Source organism: Camponotus vicinus, unplaced genomic scaffold (assembly GCF_025532165.1).
Source record: "Camponotus vicinus isolate PSW18456_S1 unplaced genomic scaffold, iyCamVici1.0 SCAF_4, whole genome shotgun sequence".
NCBI lineage: Eukaryota > Metazoa > Arthropoda > Insecta > Hymenoptera > Formicidae > Camponotus > Camponotus vicinus.
Window position 1 is genome coordinate 1,879,312 of NW_028141976.1, and position 22,610 is coordinate 1,901,921.

The following is a 22,610-nucleotide window of genomic DNA, read 5'->3' on the forward strand; positions in this document are numbered from 1 at the left end:
ACCAAATTTTTGTTTTAATTTAATATTCTATAAATTTTATAAATTTTTGTTTTAATTTAATATTATATAAGCAAACCAAATTTTTTAGTTTTTTTTAATATTCTATAAATTTTATAAATTTTGGTTTTAATTTAATATTATATAAGCAAATCAAATTTTGTTTAATTTAATATTCTTGATTAAAATACTGCACTTACTAAAATTCAGAATATATTCAATTAAATTTAATGCTTATGATATATTTAATTTTAGTTTAATATTCTATAAATTTTATAAATTTTTGTTTTAATTTAATATTATATAAGCAAACCAAATTTTTGTTTAATTTAATATTCTTGATTAAAATACTGCACTTACTAAAATTCAGAATATATTCAATTAAATTTAATGCTTATGATATATTTAATTTTAGTTTAATATTCTATAAATTTTATAAATTTTGGTTTTAATTTAATATTATATAAGCAAAACAAATTTTTGTTTAATTTAATATTCTTGATTAAAATACTGCACTTACTAAAATTCAGAATATATTCAATTAAATTTAATGCTTGTGATATATTTGCGGATATACAAACTTATGATATACTTAAAATAAATAATATTTATTTAAATACAGTATACATTTTTCCCTGTGTGCTTTCCTGCATATTCTGAAAATTGTTTCCGCGTGCGGTAGCGAGAATGATGAATGATTTTGCGCTTAGGGGGTGCATCCCTCGGAGAGGCGACACGCTATCGCTATCCATCGTAATCTCGCCGCCGAGATTCGATACGCACGCGATTAAGCGCATCGCGTATCACGCGACTCCTCTGACGACGGCAGCGATTCTATTTGCCTACGTTAATTTCCGCGTAAAGCCGCAATCGAAGAAGTCACGTTTCGTTTATATCAAGAACCGCACCTGTTCGTGACGAATGAGGAGTCATTCCCGGAGAAGCGCGGATAGGAACAAAGAAGGGAGGGGAAGAAGATCGCGAGACGGAAGAAGAGAAGAAGAAATAAGAGTAGAGAGAAAAGCGCTCGTGAAGGGGACCGGGACGAGAGCGGGAAGGGAGAGAAGGGTAAAAGCTGTCTTCGGCATCTTCGTACGCGTTTCCTGGTAAGGCTCTTGGCGATCTTCGAAGTTCTTCGCTGAGGAATCGGGAGAGAGCTCTGTTGCTCGAGGAACAGGAAAGATGCGGAAAAGACGACGAAAGAGGGAGAGTAAATTTCCTGGACTATCCTTGGTTGCATGTTATACAGAGTGCGACTTGTAAAGTGGCTAATTTTGCGAAGTGCAAACCGATACCAAGAGGGAACTTGAATAAGTAACGAGGCGCGAGGCTGGCGCATCATTTCGTGGAAACTTATTGCGAAATTATGTATGGCAAAAAATTACATTGTATTCGTAAAAATTTCATTGAAATAATCCTCATGCCTGTTTTAAAGCTTCGTCAACAATAACTGAAAAAAAGATGGAGATTTGCTCGCGGAATTTGTATTTTAATGTCGATCGCGCAGTTATGAGCTAAATACAAAGAGGATGACTCGCACAGGCGGGATATTTAATTAGATGCAAGTAGTATAAACATAGAATCGAAGTGGCGCAGCCGGCGATATTTTGGCCGAAATATGATCACCGCGATATAGTGCAATAACGAGCATAAAGGATTTGCATAAAGTGCTTTCGGGCAGCGATGTGTGCAGCGAACCAACACCGAGCGAGCGAGTGAGCGTGAATACGGTCCTTTAAATGTTCACGGTCCAGTTCCAACATCCCGATCTCTCTCCTCGACTCGGCCTCCGAAAGCATCTCCGATCGATGCGCAACCAGTTTTCGGCCACTTTATCCTGCACGCGCGAACAATCCCGAGCAAAACAACGAATTAAATCGTATGTTGAGCCGTAATTGCGCGTCCTCGCCCATGGGTGTACCCATGGACCTTCGAATTACCTTTCCATTTTCTTTTCTTTATACCTTTCAATCATATTTAAAATCGACTCGATGTTAACTTGCAGAAAAATAAAATGGAAAATTCCTTCGATTCGTTAGTGTCAAAAATATAACGTTGAACGTCTCGGAAATTTTCTTGAAACTTTAACGAATTTAAAGAGCCTAAATGTATCTTTAAATTGAGGATTTTTTAGAAATTTAAAGATTACAATTTTGTTTTTTGAATACAGAAGGGTTTAATATACTATACATATACAGGATATTTCTTAATAAGCGCAAAAAATTTAAGAGATGATTCTTCGTCGAAAATTAAGGGGGGTTTTTCATATAAATATATACTCCTATATTTTTATTTTTTTCTCAAATTTGGAACAAATTAAAGAAATGAAATTAGGTGGATATTTTCTACTAGTAAAAAGGTTATTTATTAATATTTTTTCAGCCTTTCGTATTGTTATAAGGGGATGAAACTAGCAATCTTTTTAATGGGCCGGAATATGATCATCTAAAAATATTCATTAAATATTCATTAATATTCATTAAGTTTGATTTATTTAAAAACTTTTTTATTTCTTTTATTTTTTTCATAAAATCAGTAGTTTTCAAGAAAAAAAAATACGTTATCGTGCTCTCTAAATTTCTTAGAGTGAAATCTAACTCCAAACGAGTGAATATTCACTCCAAGTGATAGTGAAAATACTGCCACTCGTAATTAGTGAACATTCACTTTTCACAAAAGTGAACTGTTTAACTCTGAACGTAAAGTGAATGTGTCACTCGGTTTGAAGTGAATAATTCACTCAATCAGAGTGGAGTCATCACTTTCGTCAAGTTATTTTTCACTCAATTACAAGTGAACAGATTCACTCTTAGGAAGTGAGATTCTAAGCCGTCTTTTACTAATAATAAGATAACACGTTACGTATATGACGTGAAGCTTCGATTAGTTGAAATGAGAAGCAATCATTGCTTTTTACTTGAATTAATCGAAGCTGAACATCGCACACAGCATGTTATCTCATTGTCGGTGTAAAAGCCGATTAACCTCCTTTTTTCTTGTCACAGCTATATAAATATATTTAACGTTACACACACAAAAATATGTTTACATTTCGAAATATGTTAAAATAAAAAGATATATCCCTAAGAAGTTACTTTAATATGTCTTGTATACCAAGTACACGTGCGACGAGTTGGTAACGTCGCGAGACAACGATACGACAGTGTTGCTAATGGCGGACTCATGCGCGTTTCACATGCGCTTTATTCACTCTTCATGAGTGAAAATTTTCACTCTATATAGAGTGAAAATGCTACATAGAGTGAAAATATTCACTCTACAAAATAGAGTATACATATTTACTCTATTTTGCAGAGTGAATTTTTTACTCTACAACAAAAAGTGAGAAGAATTCACTCCTATGAGTGAAAAATCACTCTAACTAGAGTGACTTGACCAGTCACTCAATTTTTCGAGTGCATTTTCACTCTAAGAAATTTAGAGAGAAGAAGGCGCGTGTGTGCATCTCTTGGTGCATCCTCACTTTCGATGAGATAGGTGATGTTTCGTTCTCGCTGATGGTGTGGCGGTTAACTACCACGTTTCAAGGACACCCACTTTCCTCTTCTCTCCCTGCGTTTGTTCCCTATCGCGAATCCGCGCCGGATAACTTCGAATTTCGCTTCGAACCGGCGTGCGCTTTTTTTTCTCCATCTCGAATTTTTCTCCTCGCTGGATTGTGCTAATTGTGAGATTCTTTGGTCCTCGGAAGAAAGAGTCGGACTTTGGCGACGTCATAAAAAGGCGAAGCTACGCACTTGAATGTGTGGGCGATTAAAGATACTGTTTATGTGGGGTATCCCGGTTTCGTCTTTCGCAAGCGTATCTTTCGAAAATGACGATCATTACGAGTCAATCGTCAAATTGTGACCAAATGAAGAAACAGTTCTGCATAAATGGAATTTTAAAAAGGTTTCTTACATTTTGTAGAGTTATTTCACTATCGCTCCATGAATATAGGATATAAATTTATGAACACTTAGAATTTTTTCGAAAATATCTATTTTATTGCGAATTCCATATATTTATATGGAAAAAAATTTGATGATAAATGACGCGAATATCCGACATTAAGCATTCTTAAACCGCATAGCATACACGATTTGTTATGCGTGTCGTACGAATAATATTCGACAAAAATGATAATTCAAAAGTAGCAAGACGCATCAAGGGGAACTGTTGTGCGCGATCAAAATCCGTGGGTGGCATATTTGGCTTCCCATCGGGGAGGCTTGTACCTTTCCGAACAATGACGTCAGGCCTCATTATGCATTCGACGATATCGTTTTGTCGTCGGAGAAGTTTGTCGCCTCCGCTTCGCGTGTATCCGCCCAATAACGCATACGATGACGAGATACTCCGATGCATACTTAATTCCATTCTAAGTCAATTTTGGGCAACGATCGGTGGGAATGATTTATCTCGGTATGCGAAAAATATTTAAAGATATACCAAAATATAAATAATTATAAATATAAATATAACTAATTAATAATTAATAATTATAAATATAAATAATTAATAAATATAAATATAAATAATTATAAAATATAATTATAAATAATTTTGATATTTTTTTTGTAGAAGAAAGAATATACATATGTTCGAAAAATTTCAATATGTTCGTAATTTAAATTATATTTATATTAAATATCACATGAGATTTTTAAAATATTTTAAATTTAAAAAATGTAGAGAGAGAAAGAGAGAGAAAGAGATTTAAATTATTATATGAATGTATTAATATAAGAATACACATATAGATAAAATTTTAAATAAATATAGATAATAAATATATATAAAATAAATAAGTATAGAATATAAAATTTAAAATATATCATAAGAAAATTTAATTTTATATATACGGACAAATATAACTTCTTAGGTATTTCTATTTTTTCAATAAAGCTGTCTAAATTCTTCGAAATTGATTTGGAAATTACGCGAAAAGTTACTAATGGCGAATCTTCTCGGCATGCATCTTTTTCGATTACCTCGGAAATGTGATTGGTCTGTCGGCCACGATCTCAGGAATTCTCGTTCTCTCGTATGCGTGATTGCCGCATATGTGCGCCATTGTAGTGGAAAAACGAGTCGCAAGGCACTCCCATTCACCAAATTCCTTCCTTTCATCGGCGCTGATTCCTCTTGGCCGTCGGTCTCTCCGCACTTTCCTTTCCTTCTCTCGTCTCGTTAACTCTCTCAGTTGCGACAAAGATGATCTTTAGCAACGTTACTTCGATAAAAAAAATTTTAGAAATTATATATAATTTAAAATATTACTTAAAAAATTGTATAAAATTATATAAATTATATAAAAAATTATAAAATTATATATATATTAACAATTTTAAAATTACATATATATTAACAATTTAATTTCTTGCTCGTTAAGAAAATATTGAATTTCAATAGGAAGAGATTTATATATTATATATATTTATTTATTTTATTTATCATTTATTTCCTTTTGAAAATGTATTAAACGTTATCACAGTCTATTTATTTTTTTCGATATGTTCTTTAATGTGACGAGAATAACTCTTGCAAATTATTAAAGTTAAATCCTCCTTTTACAATCTCGTAAATTGCTAACGGTAAATTAATTGTTGAATATTCTTTTATTCAGATTCCACCTCTTTGTACGCATCGTATACATAATCGAGCAGCTGTAATGACCGCTCAGGCTGCAGGTTGTCGAAACCTCAATGCATTCCGAATCTGTTGAAAGAAACAAATGGCCTAATCGCCTTTTGCGGTCGACCGGTCTTACGCACATCTTCGATATTTAGCGGCATTTCTCAGTAATTCTCAACAGAGATACGATCAAGAAATCGCGATTCCGCTCACCTAGATGACGGAATGCCGATTGCAGAGACGAATCTTTTTTCAGATGCCTATCTGCAATGTTGCTCCGCGCGATTTAGAGAAGATTTCACAATGCGTGCCTGAATAACTTGAATAAATTGAAATTATAATTTGTACACGGTACTTAAACGCGCAATCGATCGCTAATCTCCAGTTTAATAATAATCTTCTCCATCTTTTACCCTGAATAATAGTCGCGTGAGGCTTAAATAGACATGCTGGAATTTTTTTATCTGATGTTTGCAAACATAAAGCAATATAGAATGTTGAATGGACATGTAATAATAATAATAATGTTAATAGAATATCTTTTTACCTTTCATCATTGAATGCCATTAATTCGGCAATAAATGAGGAAATAAATAAAAAATAAATAATAAATTAAAACAAAAAATAAATAATAAATAAATAATAAATTAAAACAAAAAATAAATAAAAAATAAATAATAAATTATAATTGTATAAAATGTAAATTGTTTAGATCTAACTGGATGTTGAAAAAAAACTAAGTCTGAAGTGAGACTGTTCGACAATCTTGTGATATTTTTACACTTATAAGAAATCTTCATTTATATGAAATTTTATCTAATTTGTTGAAAGGGTTTTTCGATGTAACTCATTAAGCACGTGAATGCGAAACTATTTATGTCCGTCATACAAGCTAACAGGTATGCGAGTCTCGTCATCGGTATATATTATGAACTAAGGAGATCATGGAGAATAAAGTCTCATTTTCGTTCTGCTTCACTGAACACAAGTTTGTGCACGCGACAAGCTTGGAATCTAAGCCAAGGCTCGGCACTAAAGCCACCACTTTGAATATTTCCATCGTATCATGATGCACACATCCTTCGAAGATTTTTCAAATATCGCACATCGGCAAAATATAACACGAGAGAGAGCGCAAATGGTTATTTTAAAAAATTTTCTAACAAGTACTACAAGTACTTTACGAAATTAACAGAAAACCGCTTCATTATCTTTTTATTATACAAGTCTTACTCCTCAATCAAAACTCATTTAATTTTCAATAATAAAAAAATGTGATTTCTACTTAATTTTTATTTAATTTCTCTAATTATTGCAGTTATTAATATTCCACCAGGAAAAAATTTACTTCTATCTTTCCAAGAAAAAATCTCCCACAAAGATTTTATCTAGAGGAAAGTCTCATAGCAAGTAGTTGTCTTTCAAGAGCAAGATGGATTATTTGCATTTCGAATCGATAATGATCACGATGCATTATATTACCTAGTATAACGACTGTCACACATGACACGAAAATTGCAAAGGCATGGCTATTATCTTTACGTTACTTTCTTCTAGTATAATGAAGCCTTCCACCTTTCGGCAACGAGCGCGAGAAGTCATTTCAGCTCTCAATGATCGCACAAAGAAGCCGATTTATCACTGTCATGTTTGCCTTAGCGATAATATCATCGCAGCTGTTGTCATGTATTGGCACCAACGGTGCGAAAAAGGAAAGTTCGCTAATCTAAATAGAAAGAGAGACGTCTCGCTTCTATGACGCTTACAATCACGTCGAAATTATGGCAATTTAGAGAGATAATTCTGGGCAATAAGCGGAATAAAGCGATAGGCATTCAGCGATATAAGGAAACTCCGTTTTGTAGGATTCGCTGGGGGGAATTCTTATAATAATACCAAGACGGCGAAAGGTAAAATGTGGGCAGACGACAAGACAGAATGGAATTATTATCATCGATCGCGGAATACTCTGTGAATGCCATTTCGTAATCCGCTTCGCTAGACTGCACATACCGCGTTCTTCTCACTTCGTTCGCAGTGCTGTCCAACTACAGACGTACAAAACATACACCTCGAGATTCAACAAGAGAGCCAATAGAAATTATATTTTATCTTTTAAATAATTAAATTTTTTAAATAATTCACATAACTAAATTACTGAAAAAAAGGATTGCTTATAATTGATTATAATAATACAAACTTGATAAATGTTACCCACTGCTGTAGTGAAATAAAATTAAATGTATAGGTGATTAAGACGAAATTATTTAATTATTTTTAATATTTAGTGAATTCAACTAAACGTAAAATATTTATAACTATTTTTTGAAAATGTTTATAACTATTATTTAATATTTTATTATTATTATACTTGATGATAAAAATTAAATATTTCAAAAAATGCGTCTCATAGATTTACCCAGAATTTTTTTCAGTGAAGAAAACTAAAGAAATATGTATTTAGAAACTTGGTATTTCAAGTTAATTATCCGAGATTTAAGTGAATTACAATATTATTGAAAATCTGAAGTATTATAAAATATTGCAAATTATATCTGTGGGAACCTAAAAACTCTAAAAAAATGAGCTATTAATTCTGTATGTTATATGCATATTATTTCTCGATCTGTATAACTTATTCGCTATGCGATGTTATCTAATATTCTGACAGATTATTTGTATTCACATCACAAATCCCGTCGAGATTCTTGTTGAAAAGAAAAAAAAATAACGAGATATCTGAAATTTCCGAGCACATCGACGCGGCAGCTTCCTCTCGACATGGCTCATCGGTTTTTCTACCTCGCGCTTCGCTTCATCCTCGGTTCATTTGCATGCACCGATATATCAATTTCTCCTAGGACGAGAGTATCAATATTCCGAGCCATGAAGCGGCGAACCTTTGCTCGTGGCTCCACGTCTAGGCACGCTGCTCGTGTACTTGCGTGAAACGCTGCCCCAGGAAGCGGGTTTTGTAACATCGAGACAGGTGTTCTCGACGTTGCGTCATGCCGCAGTAATTTGTCCCGCGTATATACATATACAGGGTGTCTCGTGACCAGCACACGAGAGGCTATCATTGCCGGGACAGCGTTTAATCTTACACACCTATTTATCACCATCTCTAATACGCGGTTCTCCCGTTAAGAAAAAAAAACCAGATTTATTCTCCCGATTTACGGTAGTTCTTTAATAAATCTCTCGATTGCAAATATTTCTCTGTTGATTAAATTTTGAATATGATTTTCATTATGAAAGAATACCCGAGAACGCGAATCGATAGAATAAGTTATTGTTAGAAAACTTTTGTGGGACACCCTATATTGACATGCCAATGCACGCGCTCTCGTAATATCGAGATACCAATGGAAAAGTTGCATTCCGAATGCTCTGCGAGTCTTGCGTCAACCTATGCTACTTTTAATCAACTTCGTTTTCAATGCGAAAAATTAGCATTTTGCAGCTTGTAGTGATAATAATTTAGTTCGTAATCGAAACTATAAAATATACAGCATTTTGAAAAAATGATTTATTATCCGACTTTTAAAATTGTTTTTAAATCAAGATACATCGACATATCGATTTTGTTAATTTTAATATCAGATGATAATCACTTTTTTCAAATGCTACATTTTTTCTATTGTTTTAATTATGAATTAAATTATTATTATAAAAAATTCTTATTTAAAAAGATTGATACTACAAACTACATATATTATCATTTTTTAATATTTTAATTTTAATTTATTGAAAATTTATAAGTTTGTATAAGTTTTGCATTATGCCATTCTGCATTTTATAATGCTATTGATGCGATATAATAAAAAATGATTTAGCACGATTAGCAGATTATTGAATATAAGAATTTCTTTTATACAGGGTGTTTCTTAATAAGTGCGAAAAATTTTAGGAGATGATTATTTGTCGAAAATCAAGGGAGGTTTTTCATATAAATATTAAAAAGTTCTGAAAAATTGAATAGAGGTTGCTAGTTTCATCTCCTTATAACAATACGAGAGGCTGAAAAAATATTAATAAATAACCTTTTTATTAATAGAAAATATCCATCTAATTTCATTTCTTTAACTTGTTTTAAATTTTAGAAAAAAATAAAAAAAATGTAGAAGTATATATTTATATGAAAAACCCCCCTTAATTTTCGATAATCATCTCCTAAAATTTTTCGCATTTATTAAGAAACATCCTGTATATAATAAGGATGCTTAAGGATTTCGTTTTCTACATATATTAAATATTCTTTAGTATTGATGATGCTATATATCGGTAACAAAAAATATCATATGATAGTATGATAAAGATCTGAATAATTTTCTCATACTAAAAATTCGAATCTTGATATTAATTTAATTCAATAATTCAATAATTTAATTCAATAATTTTCGTTGCAAAAATTGCTCAAAGTTTTAAAATCGCACTTAAAATGCAGTTTTCATATAATGCATCTCCTTGAAAATTCTTTTCGAAGAGTTTCTGCCACTCGCCATATATGTATAAAGACTTACCGTTCTCTCACTTCCTCCACGTGCATTCCACGTATGGTAGCTCTCGGGTTCGGAAGAATAGCGCGCTTCTGTCACAGTGGAATTTTGTTTCACGATTTACCGTTGCACGTGCATAACGCGTCAGGGAAGAATCCTGTGAGGAAGCTCTGAAAGATTTCGCGCGATATTGCAGACACGTGAGATGTAACCATACCCGCTGCTGAGGTAAATAACGCGCCCGAGGTACTCGTCTCGTCGCGAGGTCGCTCTCTGTCAATGCTAACGGTATGTATATTTTTTTAGGTATGCCTGTATGCGTCCGAAAAAAAGCGGATACAGGTATGACCAGCCACATTTATAGAATCGGATATACGCGCCGCGACGATATTCAAATCGTCCGATGGAGCGTGCACCTTCATTGACGTTCGCGTATAAAGCGAGCAAAAAGGACAGACAGCCGGTCACGCATCCTCAGATCCTCTTCGTCATCATTCAACGCATTCGGTATATGCTTTCTCTCTCTTTCCCTCAATGACTGATTAAATGATTGATCGTTGCCGGAGAAACGATTATATACTCGGTCGGACAGATTCATCGACCGCGAGTGGGCATAATAAGTCGTGACGAATTAATATTTCGTGTTTGCTGTCTAGAGGAGAGAAATCGACAATCTATGATACATGCGAATGAGACAAGGCTTCGAGAGCCTCTAAAGAAAGCGGAAGAGATTTAGAAAGAAGTATGATATAATTGATGACAACGACTGAAAGAATTGTATAGAGATACGTGCTGTGTATAACGTTCTTTTAATTCGTCAATGGCAAATATTTTCTTTCTTCTCATGCAAAAAGATTCTCGAAATATTCTTTTTTATATACCTTTCTTTAAAGGCTGAACATCTTGAAATGTACGCATTTTTTTAAATAGAATGTTTCAAAATTCAATATTCATGTAAAAGCTGAATATTTCTGGAAGCATTTATTAGTTTGACAAATAGAGAAAGTACTTTGAACACTAGTGATAAATATGATGATTATATGTGAAAAATGCATTGCATTGTTGTATTTTACACTGTTTTTTGAATAGATAATTTTAATGTCATCCAAATCTATTAATGTTTATTCTGAAATAAAATAAATTTTCTCAAGAAAAACAAAAAGAACTCGGAATATCTAACTATTAATCTAACAATAATAATAATAATAATAAAATAATATATATAATAATAATACATATAATAATATAATACAATAATAATATAATAATAATAATAATAAAATAATATATAATAATAATAATAATAATAAAAGTAATAAAAATGAGTCGAAAAAACGCATTAAACTAAGCTACCTAGTTTAATTATCTAAATTTATATTGATATTTATCAATATTGAATGAAGAAGGAGGAGTATACATATTTAGTACATGATATTCGCAAAAATTCACCCCTGCTTCCGGCAGGATCACATTCGCTGAAATCGCACGGCTTCTGGAACGAATGAATTATCTTCCCCATCTGTTTCGGTTTCCTTACATTTCTATATCCTTGTCTCGAGAGATTTTGCGATAGTGTTTTTGTGTAGCCTTTAATATGCGCAACGGAACCTCAATTCGCCGCCTTTGGCATTAATGAAGATCTCTTCGTGTAGGGTGGCTACTTCTTCCCCTATAATTCTCCGAATTCTCATAAAATTCCTCTTCGCATAAAACATTTACAATTCCCGCAGGTTTGAACAGTGATCGCATATAATGATTTATTTTATTTAATTTTGATATTTTAATTTTGAATGATTAAAGTAATGATATAAATTCTCTCAGAAATAAGTAAATAATTTTTCTCAAGTTTCTTATAAAGCTCTCGATCGATATCGATGATCGATTATCTATTATCTAGAATTATGCCAAGCCTGTTCTAGCAATATAATCTCGACGTGACATGTGGTGAAAGTGTGCGAAAAGGGGAAACGGTGTCGGTGTAAAAATACGCATACGTGGCGAGATTCTAAACAATACCGATGGGAAAAGGAACGAAAGAAAACGAGAGAGGCGAGAAAGACTACGCTAAATTCCCTATTACACCTAGTTGCACGTTCGAGAGAATGTCGATAACAACTAGTATCTCACCTGAACATCAAACTATGAAAATTACATGCGAAAGAGAAAATGCTGCAACGATAATGAACAATGTACAACGGCATTTATTATAAAATTAGGAGTATCCATAATGCATGTATAAGTATTTGAAGTAAATATCCTTAAAGGATATTACATATTTGCTATTTGTCTCTCGAGAAGATTGAGACAATCATCTTTTAATTTTTATTGTCTGTAAAATAAAATGCAATTTTCTTACTAATATCGAAAATTATATTATATGTGAATTATTACGTCAAAAAATGAAATTTATTTCACAAACCTTGCTATATTCTATTTATACATTTCTCTCAAACTTTCTCCAAATTTCATTTCTAGTGCTTAACATTATTTCGCCACAAGTTGCTTTTTAATTAATACTGAAATAGCGTTTAATACCGAGGCGAAATATATCGCGAAATAACTGCACATCCTCGAGAAATGTCATCTTGTGATTTTACGAGATGGCAGTGGGGGCGAATTTCGCCAGCGGCGATGTTTTGCGGTAACTGCGAATTAATTCAGAACATGTTTAAGAGCCATCAACGGCCGCCTACTTGTGCACATTTTCTTGAGCGCAGTAACTATGTACCTGCCACGTTATGATAATTAGGAAACGAATCGGCCATTCATAGCGAGCGATCATCAGTCAGGATAATCAAGTATCACCGATAAATTTTGACAGACCTAATGTCATAGAATACACGATGGTTGATTTGTTATTAAAGCCACAAAATTTGTCCGCGTACAAAAAGTATTCACAATAATAATCTTGTGAAATGTGATCTTGTGAAATGAATAATTCGTAACAACAACTTTTTTATGGGTCGTATGAATAAATTATATATATGTATATATTATATAAATTCTATTTTTTTTTGTATTTCGATATTATATGACTGTTTTGAGACCAACGATGTAGCGAATTATTCAAGTTATTGTAGGAAATACTGTGAGAAATTGCGCGACAAATATATTATAAATGATAAATATTATTGATTTATTATTGAAAATATTTAACGTCGACGAGATATTAAAATTGATATATTTGTATTTTTCTGATAATGAATTTTATACAAAGTAAATAAAAATATATGATATAATTAGCAATCAGTTAAATACGGTTAAATATCGATTACTAAAATATTGAATAATTTTTAATTTTTATTCTCATCAAACAGTATATTATTGATAACGCAGATATATTTATACTTTACGTTACTACCGATTGTGATATAAATCTGCTGAAACATTTCAATAGATACGTTGCAACGCGATTCGTATTCTATGAATAATCATTGGCTAAACACAGGAATACAACCATGTACATCAAATGACACATTGACAATTTACATAACACACATAAATGCCAGAAAGAGAGACAATTATCGCGCTCGTTGTAGCGAGAAGAGACAAATCGCAGAGTGCATTTCCGAAACCGTGCTCGATCCGGTCTCGACGTTTCTTTTTTATTTCCGTGTTCGGCGGCGATCATCAGAGAGATGATTGCATGCGCTGTCTAGCGTAAAATCGATATTAAGAAAAGTCGCGTGACTTCATCGCGACGCTTCCTTTTCCTGCTTTCGTAATGCCTTTGGAAATGCCGCTTCTCGAGTAGGCGATTTAGCGAAAATTATCGGAGAGTTATGCAAAAGCTGCCTATGCAATAGCGAAAAGTCGAACGATTCTATTCCCTGTACTTTATTACGTCGTAAAAAGATTTCCTAAGAGAGGTGGATATGTAACGCATCGACTTGTCATGGTTTTTCTACGATATCGTAATTTTTACAACGCATATTTTATTTGCGCAGGTGCAGAGGCTTGCCGACTACGAGAGGTACTTGGGACAGGAAGCGAGGACTTTGATAGATAACGAATGCATTGACAGCGGGACGGTTTTGCACCGTGGTCAATTAGAGGGTGATCTTCATCGTATCCAGGAATTGTTTCCCGGCGATAACTTGCGATTACACGAGCGAGATGTCGTCACCATGGTATGATCTTCTTATTATAATACGAAAATTTGATTTTTATTTTTATTTTCCGTTATCTATTCCAATTTTAATCACATTAAGTTTTCTACTCCAATTTTAATCATATTAATCGCACAATAATTACTATGCATATTTCTATAGAAAATTCCCAAATAAGTATAAGTAATAAAATATATATATTTTTAACAATTGAAAGAAATAGCCACAAGGTTCAGTTGTAATAATTTTCAAATTTAAATTTATTTTTCATATTATTTAATTACAAGCTCATGTGTAACGAAAGTAATCCTTTAAATGAAATACACCTAGAGAGATTTTATTATTCCTATCTATATAGAATTCACACACTTAAAAATAATATATATAAATTTGACATGATATTCCAATCCTGTTAATTTTTATCGAAGAAAGACGATTCGTAGTTTCGTGCCGATAATAAAAATTATCATCTTTCTACAAGGCATTCTAATCTTCTCGGTAGAAAAGTATGAACAAGGCAGCGACTGCTAACAAACGGTATTACGCACAATACGTCGCGATTCAACCTTTCTCACGGTCGTTTAGATGCATCTAGTTTTTCTGCGTCCGTGGAAAGTGCATCGTCTCGCGTGTCGCTAACGTGGCAGTTAGAATGCGTATATACGCACTTCCTTCCCACGTTTGTTAGCAGCGTATATCATCATCCGGATGCACAAGCATGCCGATATTTTCTCCCCGCTATTCTCACTCGACCGGTGAAATTGACGCGGATCGTTCAATAGAATACTCGCTTTCTGCACCCGCGAAAAAATAGAAACTGTCATCGCGAGAGAGGCTGGAAGCGCCGGTTGGATCAACAATAGGATGATATTTATATTATTATGTAGAAAGCGCGCCGTGCTCTTTTCATATCATAATGGGATGCAACGAAAGTTTATACTGTAAAAAATAAAAATAAAAACATTTCTTATAGATAAGATTTTTATTAGAGAAAAAGTTTAAGAAACTTTATTTTTATATTTGATCAATAATTTATATGAGAGAAAGAGAGAGAGGGAGAGAGAGAATTTTTTTCCATATCTGAATATTTCTTCAATTGTATATAATATGAAATAGAGAATTAGAGATATTTCAATATATATATATTTATTTATTTATTTATTTATTTATTATTTTTATTATTTATTATTTATTATTTATTTATTATTAATTAATTTATTTATTTATTAATATTATATTTATTAAATTATTAAGTAATATTATATTCACATTATATATATAATGTCTAAAATTATTTACGATGTATGCATTTTTATATTCACGCATTTATTTACATTTTTACTCCTATTTAAAAAATTATCCTACATTTATACCTATTTAAAAAAATATCGTTCGAAAGTCTTAAAACTCTCGGACGATGCTTTCTAACGTAATGACAATAATAGCGAATAATCTATCTGACGCGTTGGATATGTTAAGACATGCCGTGTCTAGTTTAGGTTTAACGTGTTATAATAACGCAATACAATGAGACGTGTGAAGGTGAGTGATCGCCAGCGAGATCACACTAGAAATGATTTCATAATCGAAAAGAATGAAACGAAGAATAGAGGATGTTGAGACAGACGTAGAAAATTTAATAAGGCATATGTTAATCAGCTTGCTCTATCTGCCGTGAGAATACTCGTGCTTTCGTCTTTAACACATCTTGAAGAGAGAAAGAAAAAATCGCTTGCCCACCAAATTTGGTAGTGACATTTTTCGGGCGTAACTGTTAATCCTCTGCACGTGTAACGTGTGGCATATATACATGACGTGATTAAATGTGACAGCAAAATTAGTCTAAGTCCTGCGAAATACTCTAGTCGAGTCGTTACAGGAAGAGTCTTAAGATCTTAGAGATGATCTTCTCGAGTCGAGATTTCGTTATTCAAATAGTACGTTTCACTTTTGAAAGTTGCTTTTTTCTCTCTTTTATTTTCGCGAATTTTTTTATATGTTATTATGTATCTTTCTTTGTGATAAAAATACATTAAAAATGTACTTTAATGTCAATATATTATGTTAAAGTTTTGACTCTTTTCCGAAAATAATTAATCTCGTTATTAGTCGTGGGAATTTTAATATAATTTTGATATTATTATTTTTAGAAAATGAAGAATATATTACGTAAAAGGAATAGCGGTACTCCAGCTAGATTAACGAGAGGACTCTCTCAGAAGACTCTGGATATTCCGGATAATTCCCCATCTCCAAAATCGCCAACTCGAACTTTTCTCTTGGAGACACCAGTCCAATTTACCACGGTACGTGGAAAAGATTTTCTTTTCATTACTTATAAATTGAAAGATATAGGTTTTCGTGAATTTCAGAGAACTATTAAAAACTATTAAACTATTAAAAACTATTAAAACTATTAACTATTAAAACTATTAAGAACTATTAAAACTATTAAAAAAAACAAAAATAATCTTTTATCAAAATTTTTAACAAAAATGAATAAATTTTCTTTTTATATTGATAAAGATCAAGATCTTGTTCAAAGTCAAGAGATATAAATCTCAAAATTCATTATAAATTTAGGGCATGCAATCTCAGGAGAGGCATCTCTTCCTCTTCACCGATCTCCTACTGATCGCGAAAGCACGCAGCGGTGGAAACTTCAAGTTGAAGCAGACCGTGAGGATGAGCGAGCTCTGGCTCACGTCGGGTCACATAGAGGACGTGGCGGAAACCAGCAAATCCGCGGAAACTAGCTTCGTTCTCGGCTGGCCCACCACAAATGTCGTGGCCACTTTCATGTGAGCACAAGCACTTTCATTTTATTTTTGAAAACTACGATAATCCAAATGATGGACGAAGACATCAAGTGATAGAAACTTAGAATCGCTTTTCATCACGGTTTAATTTCTTCTTCCAGGACCGCTGCGGCGCGGGATCTTTGGTGGGGACGTCTAAACGATCTCGTACGAGAGGAGAGTATGAAGGAGCCGCCACATACAAATATTCAAATCGTGTACCACGACAATGACACGAACAGCGACTACGTAAGTGCGCTTGCCTTTTCAGACTCGCCTTCGCACGGTCCATTCTTCGCGCATCTTCGAATCCGCGGGAATGAATCATTTGACCTCTATTTTTCTCCGAGAGAGTTGTCTTTTATTATCGCGGATGTCAGAGTCGAGTTTGAGTCGCCAACTATCCACTATCGGGCCGCGCATTGTACTGGCGTTGCTTCAGTCACCATTCATAATTCATTGATATTGTATAGATATAAGCCGCTAGGATCGCAATTGAATTTCCGTTAGATAAACCATGTCTATCGCCCGGTAAACAAGTTTCAACCATAGCATGCCGTATTATTCATCTCTTTGTAATCTCTCTCTGTGTCAGCAAGAAAAGAATACATACGTATGTACTATTTTACACTTTACAGTGTAAGACGATCATGGTTGGCTCCGAGATGACGGCGCAGACCTGTGTGAATATGGCGGTGCCGTTGTGGGATCTTCAAGGACCCTTCCAGTTGTGGGCCCGAACGTTCCCGGACGAGACGCCGTATCCATTGATAGGACACGAGCGACCATTCGCCGTGAAAATGTCGCGTCTACGACACATGCTATCGGCGGATGAGGGTTTCGATCTAGAACATATCAACAACAGCGGCCTTGATCTGTGTCATTTTATCCTTAGACCCGTGATGAAAACGCCCGCGAAGAAGAACAACCGATCGAAAATAACCGGTCTGTTACGGCGTTCGCTGTCGTTGAATCCCAGTCTTTTTGGCGTGAATTTGTCACGGCTGGATGAAAACGGTTTGCCCAAGCCTGTTCTGGTGATGCTGCAGCAGCTGTTCGCAAAGGGCCCGTTCACGCAGGGAATATTCCGCAAGTCCGCGAACGTTCGAATTGTTCGAGAGTTGCGAGATCAAATCGAATCTACAGGAGATCTCAGCTGTCTAGAAGACGCGCCAATTATAGCTGTAGCTGCTTTGCTGAAGGAGTTTTTAAGATCTCTACCAGATCCTCTCTTGACTTCTCACTTGTTTCCTCTCTGGATGGACAGCTTGGACACGCCAAATCCCGTTCAAACTATGAAAAGGTATTACAAAAAAGCCATTAATAAAAAATTTATTTAAATATATCGATTTTTTGAGAAATAGAAGAATAAAATTTAAAAAATTTTCAGCATTCTGGATAGGCTTCCGAAGGCGAATTATACGTTACTTTCGCATTTAATCTGCGTGCTACATCATGTGGCAAGACGATCGAAACGTAATCTCATGTGCGCCAGCAATCTTGGCGTCTGTTGTGGCCCGAGTTTACTTTGGTCATCGAATCCGTCAGTGAATCAGAGTAGAGCGATTCCAACAATCACCGAAATGTTGATCCGTCATTGCGAGGATTTGTTCGGTGCCGGCGTTACGCAACTCCTCGGAGAAGACACACGTAGTGATAGCGGAGCCGAGGAAAGCACCGATAGTCTTCACTGTAAGTCTGTATTATAACTTCACTATTAATGTCAGATATAGGGATGTATGTATAATAATTATAAAAGAGAATATTAAAATGTTAAACATTATAAATATTTTACATTGAATTACTTTCACATATTCAATTAAAATTGATTCCAATAAATACATGATATCTTTTCGCATTATTAACTAATTTTTTTATGTAGCAGGTGGGATATCCTTGGATAGTCTAGATCTGACGGAAGCACCACGTAGAGATCCCATGTCTCTGTCAAGAGACTCAGGTTTAACCTTGTCAGACTGCCAGTTATTTATTCCGGAATCGCCCGTAGGTTCGGAAGATTCCGCTCCGAACGCTTCATCGTCTAGTAATTACGATAAACCTCTCGCGAAGGAAGAAAAGTCCAATAACAAATCCTATGTTCCGGTGTATAGATGCGGATGGGAAGAAAGGCTCAATGGTTACGCGTCCGGTAATCATAATCATACGAATAGCACGGAGCATAACTTTCGAGAGGAAAAGGCTAATGCGTGTTACTCCAATCCACCCCAATCCAATTTTCAGCGACAGGATTGGCTACGAGCACAGCTCAAGAGAACACCAAGAACAAACAAATTGGATGAGCATGAGCACCGAAAAGAAAGATTCAGCGATAAAGATATATACGATAGGGAGTATCTCAGACAAGACGCGATGAAGGAGAACGTGGAGAATTGCAAGACTTATCGTAGTAGGCAGTTGAATGTAACGTATGATATATTACCGGAAGATTACGACAGCAAGAGCTCGCAGCAAGATATTCGAAGCGCCGAACGAGTGTCGATTCACGATTCAGAACAGGATCTGACAAGGGGCAGCGATACGCTCCGGTCAGACAACGATCGTTATGAATTTAAGAAGAAAGAGTGCTTCAACGAGTTTAAGAAAGTCAAATCCTCCGAAGTCCAGTACGTAAGTCTGGAATCACCGATGGCGGAGAAAGAACGTCGTCGCCAAGTCCGTGATTGCGAACTATACGAAGACTATGTAAGAACGAAAGCGATATACATGGAAGCGCTGAAATACTGCAAAAGTAAAGAAACGAACGGCGAGTCGGACGGCAAGATTAATTATTGCGAAGACAGAAGTCGATCGAGCGAAGTTTATGTAACCGCGGATACAAACGATTCATATAAAAATGTGATAATCGACAATCTCAGCGAAGACGAGCAGGAAGAAAGGACGTCATGGCCGGACACACCGCCACCTTTGCCACCGAGGCTCAGACATTTACCGCCGGTGCATATGAATCTCGAAGATAGGCACAAAGTGGCCGGTAGATCCAGGTCTCTGCCGCCACCACCTCCCTATCGACCACCGCCACAACCTCGCGCTCCCATCACCACGAGGCATCTGGGATACGCTAGATCCGTCGTTGATGATGAGAGCTATGTTTGAGTACAGAAAACGGCGGATCTGTGCTACCTCGTAGGCCTCATTGAAGACCCCTGTCTATTATCATTTAACATATATAATGTCTAAGTCGTAGATCTGTTCTACGACGACTGAACCTAGTCCAAAACCGAAACACATACATGCGTAGTATCAAGAACAATGAAGAAGCCGTGGTGTTTGAAAGCGCATCTTCACGGTTTTTTTATAAGAGTGACGAGTACTTCGTCCTTCTTTGATCAAACTTAGAAATAACGAGAACGATAATGAACGAAATAAATTTTACATGTGAGACGGTAAAGTGGAATTCGCTGTCTTTGTGCCGCCGATAATAGATCTTGGTCCGTATTCTCGTCACACTTTCAGCACTACTTTTATTCGATATTCATCTTTGCTAAAAAAAATCAATTTTTGTATAAAAACAAAAAATATTTCAATTTAAATGATCATATTCACACTCATATACACACATGCATACAATTAAAGCGAGGATCCGGACCTGTTATTCAGTGATTCAGGGTGCTTTCACGAAAATGTTAGTACATACTGTATTAATATTTGCGTATTTAAGTAGCTAACTAACGTAGATTAAATAACGGACAATATTAGCGCCAAGATGATAATATGAGTAATTCTTTCTTCTTACATAAATATAATCCTTGTAAAAAGTATCATTAAAAAGATTTCCTACAAATGTATCAAGAAAGTTTTGTGGAAACACAATCTGATGTTGTCTTATTAATAGTATATTAATAGATACAACAATCGATAAATATGTAACATTTTTTTGTAATATGTTTTATAATGTCTTAACCAGCAGAGAATCTTTTATTCTTGTAAAAATTGATTTTAACAGATGTATTCTCTAAATCAAATGCACTTTCTTATCGATATTATCGATATGTGACATGTTTATATATTTTAAGTTCGTAAAAAGTTAAAGGAGCAGTTGCGGAAACAGTTACAATGATAAAATTCCATATAAAAACTCGAGAAAATAAATTTATAAAGAGATTTGTCAAATCTTTTACTCATGTAACTGGTATTAATTTGAAAACTAACTTTTTAAATTTATGAGAGTCGTATATTTTTCGGCGCTCTATCTCTTTTTCTTTTTTTAAACTGGCCTAAGCATTATGTTTTTAGCTGTGTTTTAACAAAATGTTATTTTAATGGAATTATCATTTTTCAAGATATTTTCTTCCACATATGTGTTCACAAAATCTGTTATTGCGTTTACCTCGAGCAAAAACGATTCTTCTCTATAAGCATTAATAATAAATAATAATAATAACAACAATATATTTCGTTTCTGACAATCGTAATATGATTTGCAAATATAAGCCATTGTGCGTGTATAGTGCGATTATGTTCTTAGCAGATACAAGAAACATTGGAGTGTTATTTTATGATTAGCCTTTTCGTTTTTTGTATATATTAAATTGTAAAACTGTCATTTCTTTTATATAATTAAACTTATGATACAATATGTAACACCCATGAGGTATGTATACCTGTCTAAATTATATATATATGTTATACTATAAAAAAAGCAAATATATATATATACAGGGCGATCCTGAAAAACGATCCGTCTATAAAATGACATATTCCTGACACCATTCTAAGACAATTTTTCCTTTACCAAAATTTGATTTGAAGCGTAGTTTTTGAATTATGAGCAAAAATAGTTAGTAAATCACGCGTCGGGTACAGAAGGCAGGCAGGAGCGGCGCGGCGTCCCGCGAGCGCGGGCGCAGCTGACCGCCCGACGGGTGATTATCACCGCATGAGTCGCTAACTATTTTATCTTATAACAAAATTATGCTTTAAATAAAATTTTGGTAAAGAAGAAAATGTCTTAGAATTACGTCAGAAATACGTGTTCCTTAAAATAACGTTATTTTAATAATGAAAAGTTGTTCCGGATCGCTGGCCGTCCGACGTTGCAATCAGCTGATTGCTACACGCGATGTGTGTATGGCGGAGTGTGTGCGTAAGAGAGAGAGAGAGAGAGAAAGAGAGAGAGGGAGGGTAGGAGGGACAGACATTCATACACACGCACGCACTTTTTTTCTCGCTCTCTTTCTCTCTTTTACGCAACACTCATACACTCTCTCATTCAGTCTCTCACTCACACTCTCTCGGTCACTCACTCACTCACTCACCTGCTTACTCACTTGCTCACTCACCTTGTAGCAGCGTAGCGAATCTTCATGCTATGTATTGTTGTATCTGCTGCACGGTTATGATTGCTAGAGATGCGCGACACATCGAAACTTTTTCGATTATTAGTCTCACACTCGATTGACACAATACAGATTACACGATAACGAGTTTACTGCTTATTCACTCACTATTGATTTATCGATACCAAAAATTACTTTCAAAGAAACGCGAATGCAAACAACACATGACTCGACGCGAAGCGACGGACCGCGGAGACTGCGCGACCACAAGAG

General features: G+C 34.6%; 1 protein-coding gene and 1 long non-coding RNA gene across 8 annotated transcripts in view; one reads left to right on the top strand and one right to left on the bottom strand.

Annotated features, from left to right (window-relative positions):
• The window catches only part of LOC145971209 (rho GTPase-activating protein 20), a 266,316-nt gene extending 244,674 nt beyond the window's left edge, over positions 1-21,642 (top strand). For 4 of the 5 annotated variants that reach the window (XM_083098621.1, XM_083098623.1, XM_083098624.1 and 1 more), the window contains 7 exons: positions 14,081-14,263; positions 16,393-16,548; positions 16,826-17,043; positions 17,163-17,289; positions 17,679-18,343; positions 18,431-18,732; positions 18,923-21,642. In XM_083098621.1, the coding sequence (XP_082954747.1) occupies positions 14,081-14,263; positions 16,393-16,548; positions 16,826-17,043; positions 17,163-17,289; positions 17,679-18,343; positions 18,431-18,732; positions 18,923-20,154 (2,883 nt within the window). In that variant the 3' untranslated portion in view covers positions 20,155-21,642. The remainder of the gene's footprint in view (positions 1-14,080; positions 14,264-16,392; positions 16,549-16,825; positions 17,044-17,162; positions 17,290-17,678; positions 18,344-18,430; positions 18,733-18,922) is intronic. The other variant, XM_083098622.1, reaches the window with a different exon arrangement.
• LOC145971211 (uncharacterized) lies at positions 4,044-22,610 on the bottom strand. Of its 3 annotated transcripts, XR_014438806.1 has the most exons (5): positions 22,341-22,610; positions 18,469-18,738; positions 17,654-18,333; positions 4,992-5,233; positions 4,044-4,378 (listed from the first exon to the last, which is right to left on the bottom strand). It is a non-coding gene; the product is annotated as an uncharacterized LOC145971211 (long non-coding RNA). The 3 variants fall into 3 exon arrangements; XR_014438805.1 differs by lacking the exon at positions 4,044-4,378 and having other exon boundaries at positions 4,870-5,233; positions 22,341-22,604; XR_014438804.1 differs by lacking the exons at positions 4,044-4,378; positions 4,992-5,233 and having other exon boundaries at positions 15,504-18,333; positions 22,341-22,602.